At 41.0% G+C, this 15,698-nt stretch overlaps 1 protein-coding gene across 1 annotated transcript in view; it reads left to right on the top strand.

The window, feature by feature from the left end:
• The window catches only part of dnah5 (dynein, axonemal, heavy chain 5), a 302,757-nt gene that overhangs the window by 125,068 nt on the left and 161,991 nt on the right, over positions 1–15,698 (top strand). Inside the window, exons 34-41 of the mRNA XM_078200599.1 lie at positions 3,459–3,671; positions 4,191–4,415; positions 6,183–6,355; positions 9,416–9,594; positions 10,498–10,685; positions 11,758–11,952; positions 13,734–13,868; positions 14,046–14,153. Of these exons, the coding sequence (XP_078056725.1) occupies positions 3,459–3,671; positions 4,191–4,415; positions 6,183–6,355; positions 9,416–9,594; positions 10,498–10,685; positions 11,758–11,952; positions 13,734–13,868; positions 14,046–14,153 (1,416 nt within the window). The remainder of the gene's footprint in view (positions 1–3,458; positions 3,672–4,190; positions 4,416–6,182; positions 6,356–9,415; positions 9,595–10,497; positions 10,686–11,757; positions 11,953–13,733; positions 13,869–14,045; positions 14,154–15,698) is intronic.

Here is a 15,698-nt window from a genome sequence, read left to right on the forward strand (position 1 = left end):
CTTTGGCAGGGCGGCACCATTGCCTCAAACTGAAGGTAGACAGATTTCCCCCTGACATCCCTTCCTAATGTTCCCGTACATGTCATTTCAGCTCAAGTAACTGATATAGGACAGAGTCCGGAGCCTCATCATCTGCCTCAGACTCTGCCAATTCCTGGCCTCCAACAGTCCACCAAGTGCCAAATGATGTGTATTTTGCAAGGGCCAGGTCTGGCCAAGCAGACACAATGTGTGGCTTAAAGAGGAGACATTTTAATGTCTGGCATGCAAGTGATTAAACATAGTCATCTTCAGGTGGCCCACATGCATAGTACAGTGAGGGTAAAAGCAGGCCAGCAACTCTAACTGAGGGTGCAGAATGTTAATGTGACAGAGAAGAAAGTGACACAGAGGATTGAGTCATCTCTGAATGGATTCACACTTTCAGAATATCCTCTGCTGCCTTGGCCCAAATGTCACCTATCAGTTGAACCACTGTGATTACACAGAATGCGCTGTGCCTTTGCTGGAGACTGATCTCATTGAGGAGCTTTATCAGATTGAAGGTACACAGCTATGAGCCCACTGACGATGGTGGAACAGTTCTTGGCTCTTGTAAGCTGCTGCTGTGACTGGGATGTTGAGAGATGCCTGAAGATTTCTGATGCTCGTACTCTTTCCTCCAGTTAGCACCTCACCTCAGCAATGACACATGCTCTCGAGGCTTCATTATTCTTCAAAGGATCAGGACAATGTGAGCCTGATCACCCTCATATTGAAATACATCGTTGAAATGGGAAGACGAGCAATATTACTGTTGATATTGATCTGTGATGGAGGGCAGTTGTCCAGGAGAGTAACCCATCATCCTCCTTGTGGAATCTGGTGACTATGAAGATCACAGGTGCATGCCTGCCTTGTCTGGCCCATGCTATGACTGCTTCCCCGGCAGCCTCTCCTTCCACTAACCCATCACCCTCATCACCTTTGATGCCCTCTTCATTGGAGGAGATGTGCAGCTCTTCTATGTTGGTATCTGTCAAGACCTTCCCACTTTGCAGTGCCAGGTTGTGCAGTGCCCAGCAAGCTACACGATCTGTGAGCTCCTCAGGTGTGTACTGGAGTAGTCCAGCAGATCTGCCCACACATCAGAATTGCAACTTTAAGATACCTATAGTCTGCTCCTCCAATGCTCGAGTAGCGTCATGAACCTTGTTGTGCCTTTGCTCTGCAGGATTCTGTAGCCATCGCACGGATATCATCAACTACACCCTTTGTGGGTTGCTCTTTTCACTGAGGAGCCAACCAAGGTTCCTGAGTGGTCCCTTGAAGATGTCCAGGTTTGAGATGTACTGAGTCATGGACGCTTCCGGGATATCTGGTGTAAACCTGCATGATATGTTTCCTATGATCACAGATGAGCTGTACATGAATGAATGGTAGGGCCTGATTCTCTGATCTCGCCCGCAGCTGGGATTCTCCAGGACCGCTGCAGTTAACGGAGATTTGGCTGAGCACCAAATTTTCCATTCTCGCTGGCAGCGGCGGTGGAACATGAACAGCTGGAAAGCTTTTCCTGTTCATCTGTTGGTGTGCCTGTTGCCAGGGAGCTTTTAGAGCCACATGAATGCAGTCAATGGCACCGTGCATTTTGGGAATTCAGAAATCTCAGCAAGGCCCAGTCCTCTGGCGTTCTGGCTTGCGTGATCTCTGTCGAAGTTGACGTAATTGTGGGCCTGGGCAAAAAGGATGTCCGTGACCTCTATATGCATTTGTTTGTGAGCGATTCCACACAGGTTTCCTCTGGCGGCCGGAAGGAGCCAATGGTTTAGAAGTTGAGTGTAGCTATTACTTTCTGAGCTACTGGTAATGGATGACCACCTGTTACCGTGGCGCCAATTCCTGCTGAATGTGGCAAATGTGAGTCAGGAGATCCCTGGACTTGCGGAGATATCAATGATAATGTCTCTTGCTGATCGGCAAATAAGACATTCAAGTTCTGTACACTCTCGGTCTTGAGAGCTGCCTACGCACAAGATTTCTGTGAGCTTTGTGCTCTGCATCCAGAGAGAGCCCTGCAGCCCCTTGGCCTTCAGGCTTTTGCTGACTCTTTGCTGATCCAGGTGGCTCCAATACAATCTTCTTCTCTCTACGACCTGTAAGAGATAATGCAGCAGCAATAAATCCAGGCTCCATCTTCCTGATCGCCTCTCTGCAGTATTAATGAGAAACAGACATGAATCAGCATCAGCCTACAAAGATCCTTTTTCTGTCAATGAATCATCCATGAATGTGTTCAGTTTTTGTTCTAGTGTTGGAAATTATTCACCCTTGCAATACTGGCCAGCATTGGCTATGCTTCAACATGTTCCCCCACTCCCTCCTTTACATGACTAACTGCTATGTGATTGCTTTGGCCACGGTCTCGGATATGCTGCTTTTAACTCAGGCCTGGATCCTCATTTACTGCATTCATAATACTTCACACTTTAGAAAAAATGTGAGGGAAAATGTTTAGTGCGAAATTGAGATTGAGGGAAGCCTGAGGCTTCTCTTTTGTGAAACTGAAAGTACCACGATTCTAACACACATCCGAAGCTTGTCTATTTGTCCAATTGCTACGAAATTCATTATCGCTCTGGGCAATTTTCATACTCTGAACAAATGGTTAATACAAGGAGATCGATTAGTGCCACTTTGTGGGATTAGTCTTGCATGACTGTGCATTGTTGCTTCACTTTTCTGATTCCTGTATTTAAATCCTCCTAACAGGCCTCAGCTGTGCATCTCTCATTTGGCAATGCGTAGTTCATTTAAGTTCCTCTTTAATACTTCAATTTTTTAAGGGCATGGGGATTTAAGTAACTTTATATCTTGACAGTTCTACACACTTTATTCAAAAGAAATTTAGCCTCTTCCATAAATTTGTAACTCCTATGCTGAGAAAGGTCCTTGCTACAGCAAAAATGGTGTCAGTTTGAACTCGGCACTGAGTTTAAATGACCCTGCTGACTTTGGGTTTCTCTCGTGTACATCACAGCCCATCCCTTTCCCCTACTGTGAAAATGAAACCTATTGGAAATGGGGATAAGTATGGATTTTGGTCCCATCTGCCATTTTGAAATGTCTGTGGAGCCTCCATGACTCTGAAAATATGGCCCTTAAAGTCTACTTGCATTGATCATGGATGTTCTTGCCATTGTCTACAGATATGAACATCTTGTACTTTCTTCCCAGTAGAGCAACCTTAGGCCCTTCCTTTTAACCTTTAACAATAAAGTCACCCAAGCTTGTTGTCAGGAAGAATTCAGAACAAGTCACGTGACCACTTTATTTCTCCACTTTACTCTAAGTTAAAGAGAGCCTCAAAACATAGCCATCTCATAAACTTTATTTTTATAAGGTGATATATTTAAATAGCAACGAGGAGACATTACAGAATCATCATGTAAAATTAATGTGTATATATACATTAACAGGTATATGACCGTATTTTGGCTATTTCTTCACGTGAGGGTGAAATCATTGAATTGGATAAGCCTGTCATGGCAGAAGGAAATGTAGAAGTCTGGCTAAATGCTTTACTTGTGGAATCTCAGAAATCACTCCATCTGGTCATTCGTTCTGCATCAATGAGTATTCAGGACACCACTTTCCAACTGGTTGAGTTTCTTAACTCTTATCCAGCCCAGGTATATTTCTGATTAAAAGATTACAATATGCTCTCAATTTAGCTGCAGGAACCTCAATAAGGAATTTCCCCTTTTAGTCTGTAATATTACCTTTAGAAAAAAATGATCAGGGAGGTTGATACTTTTTGAGGATCTAGTGCATTCAGTTTACATGTTGTTTGTTCCCCTTTCACAGTCCCTTTCTTAAAATGCAGTTAGAACTATTTTAAGGTAAATTCTCAATATACAGTTGCATTACAAACTTGGTTATTATAAGGCACTGGCTGTGCTGGAGATTGAGTGTTTTCTATATCACATTCCATGACTTATTCAATTTTTAATGCACTGAAGGGCAATTTCACTCAAAATAAAAATTAGAGCATATTGGGTCAGACTTATTTATTCAAATGAAAAATACTAGAAACAAACTTGCTGAAACAGTATTTATTCCTTGATTGCAGAATTTTTATATCCAACCTACAATGTTCAACTATTAAATAGATTTTTTATTGTATAAAACTTAATTTTTACTTTTTAAAGGTTGGATTGCTTGGCATTCAAATGATCTGGACAAGGGATTCAGAGGAAGCATTAACCAATGCCAAGCATGACCGAAAAATAATGCAAAAGACCAATCAGTCGTTCTTAGACTTGCTGAATACTCTAATTGGCATGACAACAAAAGACCTGAGTGCCACGGACCGTGTGAAATATGAGACTCTTATCACTATCCATGTGCACCAGCGAGATATCTTTGACGACCTGGTAAGAATTAAGGATGAATAGAATTCCTCTTTATTAAAGCAGAATAAATGAATTATTTGATGGAAAGCTTTGGAAAGAAAGTTTGAAACCTAATGTATTCTTTGGTGAAATTTTGACAGTGATGTAGCAATAAAATATAATGGTAACAATGATACTCAGTATAATCTGTTTTTTACTATTTTAGAAAAACCAAAATACAATGCAGCAAAGTATTTTTGATTCGTTAACAAAAAAGACTGAACACAGTTTTTAAAAATCTTAATAGGAGAAATTTGAAGATAAATTAATACTTTTACTTTGAAGATAAATTAATACTGCACAAGAGTTTTTGAGAGAATGTTATTTTCAATGCAAGTACATCTTAATCTCCTGTAGGTCAGTCTCATTGTCTCTGTGGGGATGAATTATAGGAAAAGATCATTTAATTCCACAAATCCTTTCCGCTATTAGTCAGATCATGGATGATCTGTACCCCAAGTCCATTTGCCCAATGGAACCTTACTTAGCAATAATCTATTGATCTCAGTTTTGAAAATCTTAATTGAACCAGTATACAGAACTTGTTTGGCGAGTGATTCTGGCTACCTGTGTGACAAACTGTTGGGAAGACCAAAACCATTACTTTCCATCCCCAACACACAATCCATCCTTAAGCCATTGACTGCACCCCTCTCCGAGACTAAAACAGACTAATGCGATATTTGTGCCTCTGCACATCTGCTGCTGAAACCTCCATCCATGCTTTTAATATCTCTAGGCTTGACATCTTGGCCAGCTTCATGCATTCTGCCTTCTGTAAACCTGAGGCCAAAACTCTGCTGCTAGTGTCCTAACTTGCACCTGTTCATCCGTCACCACTTTGGCACCAAGCTAAGCAATGCCTCAATTTTAAAGTTCTCTTCTTTGTTTTTAAATCCCTCCATGCCTTTCCTCTCTCTATCTTTATAATTTCTTCCAGTCCTACAATCCTCTGAGATATCTGTGTTTCTTCAATTCTGGATTCTCGAGCATCCCCAATTTTAATCACACCACCATTGACAGCTCTGCCTTCAGCTCCCAAACCCCTAAATACTGAAATTTCCTCCCTGAATCTTTTCATTCTTTAGGATGCTTATTAAGAACTAATTCTTTGCTAAGCTTTACCTTCCTACATGGCTCGGTGTTGTATTTAGTTAAATAACTCTTCTATGATGTATCTTGGGATATTTTACTATGTTGAAGATACTCCATAGAAACCCTACAGTGCAGAAACAGGCCATTCGGCCCATCGAGTCTGCACCGACCACAATCCCACCCAGGCCCTCTCCCCATATCGCTACACATTTACCCGCTAATCCCTCTAGCCTACACATCTCAGAACACTAAGGGGCAATTTTAGCATGGCCAATCAACCTAACCCGCACATCTTTGGACTGTGGGAGGAAACCGGAGCACCCAGAGGAAACCCACGCAGACACGAGGAGAATGTGCAAACTCCACACAGACAGTGACCCAAGCCGGGAATCGAACCCAGGTCCCTGGAGCTGTGAAGCAGCAGTGCTAACCACTGTGCTACTATGCCGCCCACTATATAAATACTATATTATATTATATATATTATATATATATGCTATATAAATACAAGTTTTATTTGTTTCCTATTGTTCATTCATGTTAAGCTAGGTGTACAAAGCCATCATTTCCCATTTATAATTTAAGATGAAAAGTCATGAAGGTCAGCATGAGATAGTTGTGGTCTGTAAACAACATCAAAACTTTGTTTTGCAGTGTCGCTTGCACATTAAAAGCCGTACGGATTTTGAATGGCTGAAACAATGCAGATTCTATTTCAATGAGGACCTAGATAAAATGCTAATCAATATCACAGATGTTGGATTCACCTACCAGAATGAGTTCCTGGGTTGCACGGACAGATTGGTTATAACACCTCTTACTGACAGGTGAGGAGACTGAAGAGCTTAACATTCGTGGGTTTGTCACTGGCAAGATGAGAATTTTTGGCTCGTTCCAATTGCCCTTGAGAAAGTAATGGTGAATTGTTTTCTTGAACCACTGCGGCCCATGCGGTGAAGGTAATCACACAGTGCTGTTGGGTATGGAGTTCCAGGATTTCAACCTGATGATGGTGAAGGCAGGGTGATATATTTTTATTTCACAATGGTGTGTCTTGGAGGGGAACTTGAAATTGTTGGTGTCCCCTGCTCCTGATGCTCCAGATTTGGGAGTTGGTGTTGAAAATACCTGAATAAGTTGCTGCAGTGCAAGTTTTGAATGGTACACACTGCAGCCAAGTTGCAGTGATGTGGAGAGCATAATTGTTTGAGCCAATGAATGGGATCCTGCTCAAGTGAGCTGTGTTATCATGGAGCTTCTTGAACAGATTTGGAGTTGCAAATCGAAACATTCCTGATTTGTGCCTTTGTAGATGGTGGAGAGGCTTTGGTGAATCAGGAAGTGAATTGCTCACCGTAGAATTCCAAGCCTCCAAACCACTCTTGTATCCACAATATTTATGTGGCTAATCGAGTTATGTTTCTGGTTAGTAGTGACTACCTGGATGTTGATGATGAGAAATTCAATGTTCAGTGTTGAAAGTGGTTTGATTCTCTCTGGAAATCACTATGATCTGGCATTTTGTGAAGCATGAATGCTACTTGCCACTTAGCCGGAATGCTGTCCATGTCCTTCTGTCTATGTGCATGGACTGCTTCATTATCTGGGGAATTATGAATGGTATTGAACACTGTGCAGTTACTGATGGACATCCACACTTCTGACCTTATGATGGAGGGAAGGTCATTGATGAAGCATGTGAGGATGTTTGGGTCAAGTGCATTGTCCGTGTTTAGATCTAGGTTGTAATGAGGTTGGAAACTATATTATGCTGGTAGAACCCAAACTGAGGGAAAATACCACTTGATAAAACTGTTGGCAACACAATCCATCACTTTGCTAGTGGTTGAGAATAGACTGATCGGGCATGAATTGACCAGATTAGGTAGATCTTGCTGTTTAAACTCAGCTCCTGCTGCTGCTGTCGGAGTTGCTGCTGCTGTTCCTCATTAGTGGTCCAAGTACAAACTCATGCTAACCTGAAGGTTGGCAGCTGGAAAGTGTCAATCAATGGTGAAAGCTCCAAGATATTAGAAATGATCCGCAAAGCAGTGGAATCATCATCTCAGAAAAAGTCTTGAGCAAAATCCTTTCGCATGGGCAAGAAACGAGTGCCTGCTCTCAGTATTTAAAGCACTTTTTGACTTGTCAGTTGCTTAGCCCTGTCAACTTCCACTGTCATCTCACCTTGTCTTCCCAGGCAGGTTTCAGGAAGCTTTGGAAACTCTCACACATTCTGTTAAATTCAGAACCCTAGATTTAAAGAGCAACAAGTGGGCATTTTATATATTTCAATGGCAGACTTGCCAACAGAAGGCAGCAGGTTCTTCCCAGCTTCCTGATACATCGGCCGTTTCAACCTTTTCAATCTGGCTGCACAAGACCCACCCACCCAACAGGTTAGAAATCCTCCCCCACCCCCGATTATTAACCCATGCATTTGGATTACTAGATCTATCATATAATCACTATGGGAAGTCTCGTGACATGATGGTTAGTGTCCCTGCCTCTGAGCCAGATGTTTGAGTCACATTTCAGGATTTCATGGCCATGGAAACCGTATTCATAATGTGGCCATTTAGGTTGATTATTGGCCTGTACATTCTTCCAATATGCCTGTGGCAGGCTGCAAGATTGGGAGTTTCCTACTCAGCCATGCATGATGCAGAGTGACGTCTCGCAAGCTATCGTCTCTGGCAACAGGCTAATGACCTGTTCCAGGACAAACCAGCAACAGAAATAGATGTAGGCATGTGCTTCACCTGTCTCATGGCTCTAGGCACAGGAAAAGATTCGAGGAGCACATAGCAGATTATTATGTAAAGTTAAAGCGCATGGGATTGCGGGTAGTGTCTTGAGATGGATAGAAAGCTGGTTAGCAGATAGGAAGCAAAACGTTGGCATAAATGGGTTTCTTTCTGATTGACACGCAGTGACTCGTGGGGTACTGCAATGATCTGTGCTAGGACCCCAACAGTTCAAATTATAGATTAATGATTTGGAAGACGGAACCAAATGTATTATCTCAAATTACAGATAATATAAAGTTGGGTGAGCTGTGAGGAGGATGCAGCGATTCTTCAGCATGATTTGGACAGGCGGAGTAAGTGGGCATATGCATGGCAGGTGCAGTGTAATGTGCATGAACGTGAGGCTATCCACTTTGGTAGCAAAAATAGGAAGGCAGATTATTACTTGAATGAGTGTAAATTGAGAGAGGTGGATACTTAACAATACCTGGTGTCCTCGTACATCATTATATACTTGGGAAAACTATACACTTCCAGGCTTGACAGTTCTGTTCAAATACCAGCAGGTCAAGTATAACATGGCCAAACACTCCTATTAATCTGTCCAGACAGGGTGTCTCGGCCATATTGTAAATGCGAGTTGAGACTCGAAGTTAAATGGCATCTTATCTGTCCCTCTACAATATTGCACAATATACCAAGAATAGTTTTTTATGTGCATTATTGTTATCGTGTAGACAAGTGAAATATATGTTTTGTGCACAACAGGATGCCATATACAGCAATGAGTGAATGACCTGTTGGTCCTTTTTATAGGTAGTTGAGGAGGCACAGTTATCCAGAACACTTCCAATAGTTCCATGGGTCTTTTAACATCCACTTGAACATCCATCTGGAAAATGCACCCCTGGCAGTGCAACACTCTCTCAACATTCCACTGAATTATCACAAGATCATTTACTCAAGTGTGGATATGGGACTGGATCCCACAGCTTTCTGGCTCTGAGGAGTAATTGGCAAGTTGCTCATTTGATAGCATTCTTGCCTCTGATTCAGGAGATTGAACACTTCACATTCAACAAACTGATTATATGTCTAAACAAGATATGAGCACATGTATTATTCTGTTTATTTCAGATGTTACATTACTCTAGCTCAGGCTCTTGGAATGAACATGGGAGGAGCTCCTGCTGGACCAGCAGGGACAGGAAAGACTGAAACTACCAAAGACATGGGGAGATGCCTTGGGAAATATGTGGTGGTTTTCAACTGCTCAGACCAAATGGACTTCAGAGGACTTGGGAGAATTTTTAAAGGTGATCAATTTAGAAAATTGCTACAATTTAAATACGAGCTTTGTTGAGCTTTATCTACTTAAATTGAAGAAAACACTGGCAAATACTCCAAACTTAAATGCTCTTAATTTCTCTGATAGTATTTTAAGAGAATTATTCCATTTTGTTGTGTTGTCTTATTTGTCTCCCTGTATGATGCGCATTGCACATTAAAATGGTACGTAGGTGAATGATGTTTTCCTGAGGCCTTGGGTCATGTTTTTCTGAAATTGGCCACTAGATGGTGCGCAAATACCTAACCTCTGCTCAGAAGAACATCATAGAGCTTAGTCTGTCATACCAGTCTTTTTACAACTGCAAACCCATATTTCTGTACACTTTTATGGATCAATCTGGTTGTTTTTCTGAATGTTTTAACTATGATAGTTAATAATACAGATGACTTTTTGATGGCATGCCCTTTGATAGGTTAAAAAGCCATAAACTGAATTGTATTTTCGTATAAAATACTACTGTGACCTGCAAATGCAAGTTCTAAGAATCTCTGCAAAGAGATTGGAAAACATTCAATTTGAAATATATTATGTCCGTGTAGAAGAAATTGTACAAAATAATTAGTGCTGACACATTTTTTGTGTTAGGCCAGTTTTACACATTGTTTCTTTGGAGTGTGCAATTTTCCTTTATGAAACTGCAGCAGTTTTCTTATGACTGTATTGATTTTAATTTGTACAAAAGGGAATTTAATTTAAATTTGTGACTTAAAAGGTTAGCAGAATGTTTACTGCTCTTTTGGTTAGGCATTTGGCAATAGGTGGTTTGTAATATAAACAAAAGTGAATGTCCTCCATATATTGGCGATGTCTGTCAACTTTGTTCAACATATGTTATAGAATATAACTATTTATTATTTATCTTTAATAGGTTTAGCACAATCTGGATCCTGGGGTTGCTTTGATGAATTCAATCGTATTGATCTACCAGTTCTGTCAGTTGCTGCTCAGCAGATTGCTATAGTACTGACATGCAAAAAGGAACGTAAAAAGAGTTTCATCTTCACAGATGGAGATTCTGTAGAAATGAATGCTGAATTCGGAATTTTCCTTACTATGGTAAATCCAGCTTATGAAATGTGCAAAATGAACAAAACTGCACTAATGCAATTTGTCAAAACCCAACTTTGGTCATTTCAACATCTGGTGCAACTCGTTAGTGTACCATATCACAGACGGCACGGTGGCATAGTGGTTAGCACTGCTGCCTCAGAGTGCTAGGGACCCGGATTCGATTCCTGGCTTGGGTCACTATCTGTGTGGAGTTCTCCCCTTGTCTGCGTGGGTTTCCTCCGGGTGCTCCGGTTTCCTCCCACAGTCTGAAAGACGTGCTGGTTAGGTGCATTGACCCGAACAGGCGCCGAAGTGTGGCGGCTAGGGGAATTTCACAGTAACTTCATTGCAGCGTTAGTGTAAGCCTTACTTGTGACTAATAAATAAACTTTATATCACACATGCTGTTGATCACCTCCCATGATAGTAATTTGGATTACTAATAACACTGGCCTCCACACAGACTTCCAGGAAAGTTTGTGGCATTTAAGAATAAACTTTGATCAGTTCCTTTTTAAATCTCATTCGAAAACATTAGGTTGGATTTTAAATTGCTGATAAAAGAGGTTATGGGTGTTTGGTAGTGTGTAGCAAACCCAGAAGTAAGGGCAGTGGGACTACCAGTGGCTATTAACCCTTTTACCATTTTTAACCCTTTTTATTTCTAGGTATGAAGATGACTTAGTCAATTCTGACTCCAGTATTTAAAGGGACTTTACAAGCATGAAATTTGATGAATTCACAAATAGGGAACAGAAAGTAAAGAAGTGACAGAATTCAGTGCTTGCAATCAAATGTTATGCCTTGCTATAGTGTGCATGTGATGCTGGAGACTGTAAGCATCTGCAGGGACATATTTTGGCCAGTGAAATAAGGACAGCATGGCTGGAAGTAGTGGTGGAGGTGCAGCAGCAGAGTAGTGCTACACATCTGGATTCAATACCAAAATTAGTTTAATGACTTAAACAAGGCCATATGGCTGTTTGATCATATAAACACTAGGTACAATAATTAAAAGTCTCATAGCTGTATGTCATATTTTTATGAGTTACTCTTGACTGTGTCTCTAAATCTGTAGAACCCTGGCTATGCTGGACGCCAAGAGCTACCTGAGAATTTGAAGATCAACTTCCGTTCTGTTGCTATGATGGTTCCAGATCGTCAGATCATTATTCGCGTTAAGCTTGCTAGCTGTGGCTTTCTTGACAACATAACTCTGGCCAGGAAGTTTTTCACCCTATACAAGTTGTGTGAGGAACAGCTGTCTAAACAGGTTTGTGCACCGTAAATTTAACCTTGAGCACTGCTCAGTACCATCTTTGATAAAAATTAAAGTCTCAGTTTATTGTATTGTTCTGTGCTTTGTGTATATGTATCTAACTTGTTCCCCACTTTTTCTTGTCATGTGGGAGGAGCACCTTCTTGAATACCTTTTCAAGAACTCCCCTTGTGCAGCTCTGAGCTTGCCGATAAAGGCATGTGAGAGTATGTATGATGATGGGTTTCCTTTTAATCCTATCCCCATCCTGGGAGAGATATGAACAATTAGAGGTGTTTGTTAAAAACATTATTTTATTCTCAAACTAGTATTTGAACCTACATCTTTGTGCAATGCTGCTTTACAATATATCACAAAGATGCAAGGAATTTACAGAAACAGGCCATTCAGCCCAATATATCTACGTTGGTGTTTATATTCCAGATGAGCTTCTTACCCCTCATTTTGCTAACCCCATCAATATATTATTCTATTACTTTCTGCTCCACTTGCTTATTTAGCTGCTTCTTAAATGCATCTATGCAACTACTCCTTGTGGTAGTGGGTTCCACATTCTAAATATTTTCTGGGTAAAGACGTTTCTCCTTAATTCCATATGCAATTCGTTAGTGATTATCTTATATTCCCTACTTCTGGCCTCGTTTACATTTGGAAACATAGGATTGAATTTTACAATCCTCAGGGTGAGTTGATAGGCAGTCAGAGGACATAAAATACCATATGTACCATTTCCCGCCCCCACCACAAATGTTATGCAGTGGAAAAGGTGTCAGTTAACCTTCCTGCCCATGGATCAATTGCAGCCCAGAAACAGCCAATTAATAACCACTAAGTGCCTCTTCCCACCTCTGCTGCAATCTTTCCCAAGGTGGTTGGAGGCTGGCATCAAGGGGAAGCCCAACAACTTTACTACATGGGCTGGTGATTAACAAAGGTGGGCATGTGAGATTCTGTGCCCACTACCTCCAAGTCCGTCACCCCCCCCACCCCTACACAACAAGTCCCCCTTGCTTCTCCCACCCATCACCTCTGCACCCTGGCCTGTGCACATACAGTTGTCTCTCTCCCCCTCGCCAGGGTCTTCCAGCCCGGTCTGGAAGAACTTCCGCACCCCTCCTTACATTGGAGACTGGAAGCAGTCACAGTAGTGGCCATCATACCCACTCTATAGGGACCAGAGAGCTGCCAGCCAGATGGAGCGTTAGGTCTGGTTTGGTCCAATTAATGGTCCACCACCGCCAATTGCTTACTAGTTGCAGAGAAAAATGCTGGGTGTAGGGGGTTGAGTTTGCTGCCCACATTTGCATCAGGGATAGGAGTGTTCAGGGACTCTGGCACAATGTAAAATTCTGCCCATATTTACTGTCCTTTCATTCATAATCTGAAAGACACCTATTAAGTCACTCTTCAACATTTTGTTTTGTCGTTAAAAGAGACAGCCTGTTCAATCCTCTCTGCTAGCATTTAAAAACTGCAGAAATATTGTTGAAGCTCATAGACAAAGATCTGTTAATTTTGAAACCTGCAATAAGTGCTCATTATTGGGAGCTGCAAGGAAACTTTAGTTAGGTTTTACATCATCTTAGAGTAGATTTACCTTGCACCTAATTACATTAAATGAAGTACAGAGTAATGAATCTGCAGTACGAATGAGCATTGTAACCCTGTTTCTGACCTACTTCTGATGTGAGTGCAGCTCCTTTGAGTGCAGTTTTGTCGAATTTACCTTGAAATATAACTTATAAGTAAAACATTACATAATGTGCCCTCACTAGGTGCATTATGATTTTGGCCTCCGTAACATCCTTTCAGTCCTGCGGACGCTAGGAGCTGCAAAACGAATCAACCCCAGTGATTCAGAGTCTACCATTGTTATGCGTGTTCTTCGCGATATGAACCTCTCCAAACTGGTAAGTTATGTTGCTTTTCTGCTTGGCAAATTAAAGAACACTGCGGGAATATATTTTAAACACAATCCAAAACTACAATTTACTATATTTTTGTTTGCCGGAGTCTAATTGGTTTCTGGTAATGCCAGTCCAAAAATAATGTGGATAAACATTGAAACTTTCTTGTATCTTTCTTAGATTGATGAGGATGAACCACTTTTCCTGAGTTTAATTGAGGATCTGTTTCCTGGTATTCAGCTGGACAAAGCGGGGTATCCACAACTGGAAGCTGCCATAGACAAACAAGTAAAAAATAAATAGTCCTTGCTGTCTGGTCAACATCAACTATGAAACATATTTTCAACTGTTTTCATTCAGAATGACAGTAGCTTTAAATTGACAAAACTATTGTCTGATCTTATGGTATTTACAAACACGGAAACGTGTAAGTTAACTAGGGTATAAGGATTAAAAGAGTGTTATGCTAATTATAATGATTGTATCTGACAACTGTTGGAGACTTTTCTTTTGGTCATTGCACAGTTGGAATTGTCGAGAAGATATTGGATTGCAATCAAAATGGGACACGATCCTAGTGCAGCTTACTTTGTGTATGTTAATGAAGCAGCAGTATCATGGCAAATTGGTGCACTGGTCTGATTGAGAAAGTGCAAGAAAGCTCCAGGCAATACTCACCCAGGAGGCACCCTGCTGATTAAGTGTGGGTCAGGAGCTTGCAAGACTGCAAATGCTTGTGTGGTTAACTGACCTTTATAAAATGCTGAGTGCTATTAATTGACAAAGCTATTACAGGTATTAAAAGTTTATTAGTCACAAGTAGGCTTACGTTCACACTGTAAGGAAGTTACTGTGAAAATCCCTTAGTCGCCACACTCCGGCGCCTGTTCTGGTACGCCGAGGGAGAATTTAGCCTGGCCAATGCATCTAACCATTTTCTACATTCACCTAACTCATTTTCTACCAAAGAGAGGAACTGACCTCTTCCTGTGAGTGAACTACTTCTTCTCTTCACAAGAATTCTCTGTGTTCCTCTTTCTGTCTCTGTCCACTGTCTCTTTGTGCCTGTCACTTTGCATTGATCATTTTCACCCTTCAGTTCCTCTGCTTGTAATTCTCCTTTGTGTCTGCAGTTCTACTTTATGTCTGGCTACATGGTATCATATCTTAAACTTCCTTTCAGCTGGTACTGCTCCAGATCAAGGGCCACCAGTTCTCATGGACCAATATTTTTTCTTATGCAAAAAAAAAAAGAATTTATCCCTTTAAAATTCATAGAAACTCTTAAAAGTCCTTTTTGAACATTCATAAAAACAATTACAGATTTCACTGTAAGAAATCTTTTCGTAAAATTACAAATTTTCCTTACTGTACTGCATCTGGGTCAAATGCCATCAGGTTAATGAAAGTAAATGTGGTCCATTAGAGTGTTATGGCATAGCTGATGGTAAATGCCGAGCTGCCCAAAACCCAAAGCGAAACCTGAAACAGTTGCCAAAATTTCTTTTGTAATTTGTGTATGATGAGAAGTTCCAAAATAAGGAAATGATGTCCCTGACTACTTGTGATAAATGTTAATTAAGAAATAAAGAACAAAAAAACAAAATTACGATTAACCACAAGAATATCTTCACACCGTAGACGGTACTTTAAAACAGTGCAAAAGGCCTTAACTTAAACTACCCTCAGAGCTAACCGTCCCATTTTATTTTCAACAACTATCCTTATATCCAGTACGTTTTACCACACAGTGCCCCTTTCTTCTTGGAGTGTCCTCGGAGGGTGAAAGCAACTTCTTCTCCAGGTCTGGTCTTGTTCACACTGCCTTCTGGG

This window comes from Mustelus asterias, chromosome 2, assembly GCF_964213995.1.
Source record: "Mustelus asterias chromosome 2, sMusAst1.hap1.1, whole genome shotgun sequence".
Classification (NCBI taxonomy): Eukaryota; Metazoa; Chordata; class Chondrichthyes; order Carcharhiniformes; family Triakidae; genus Mustelus; species Mustelus asterias.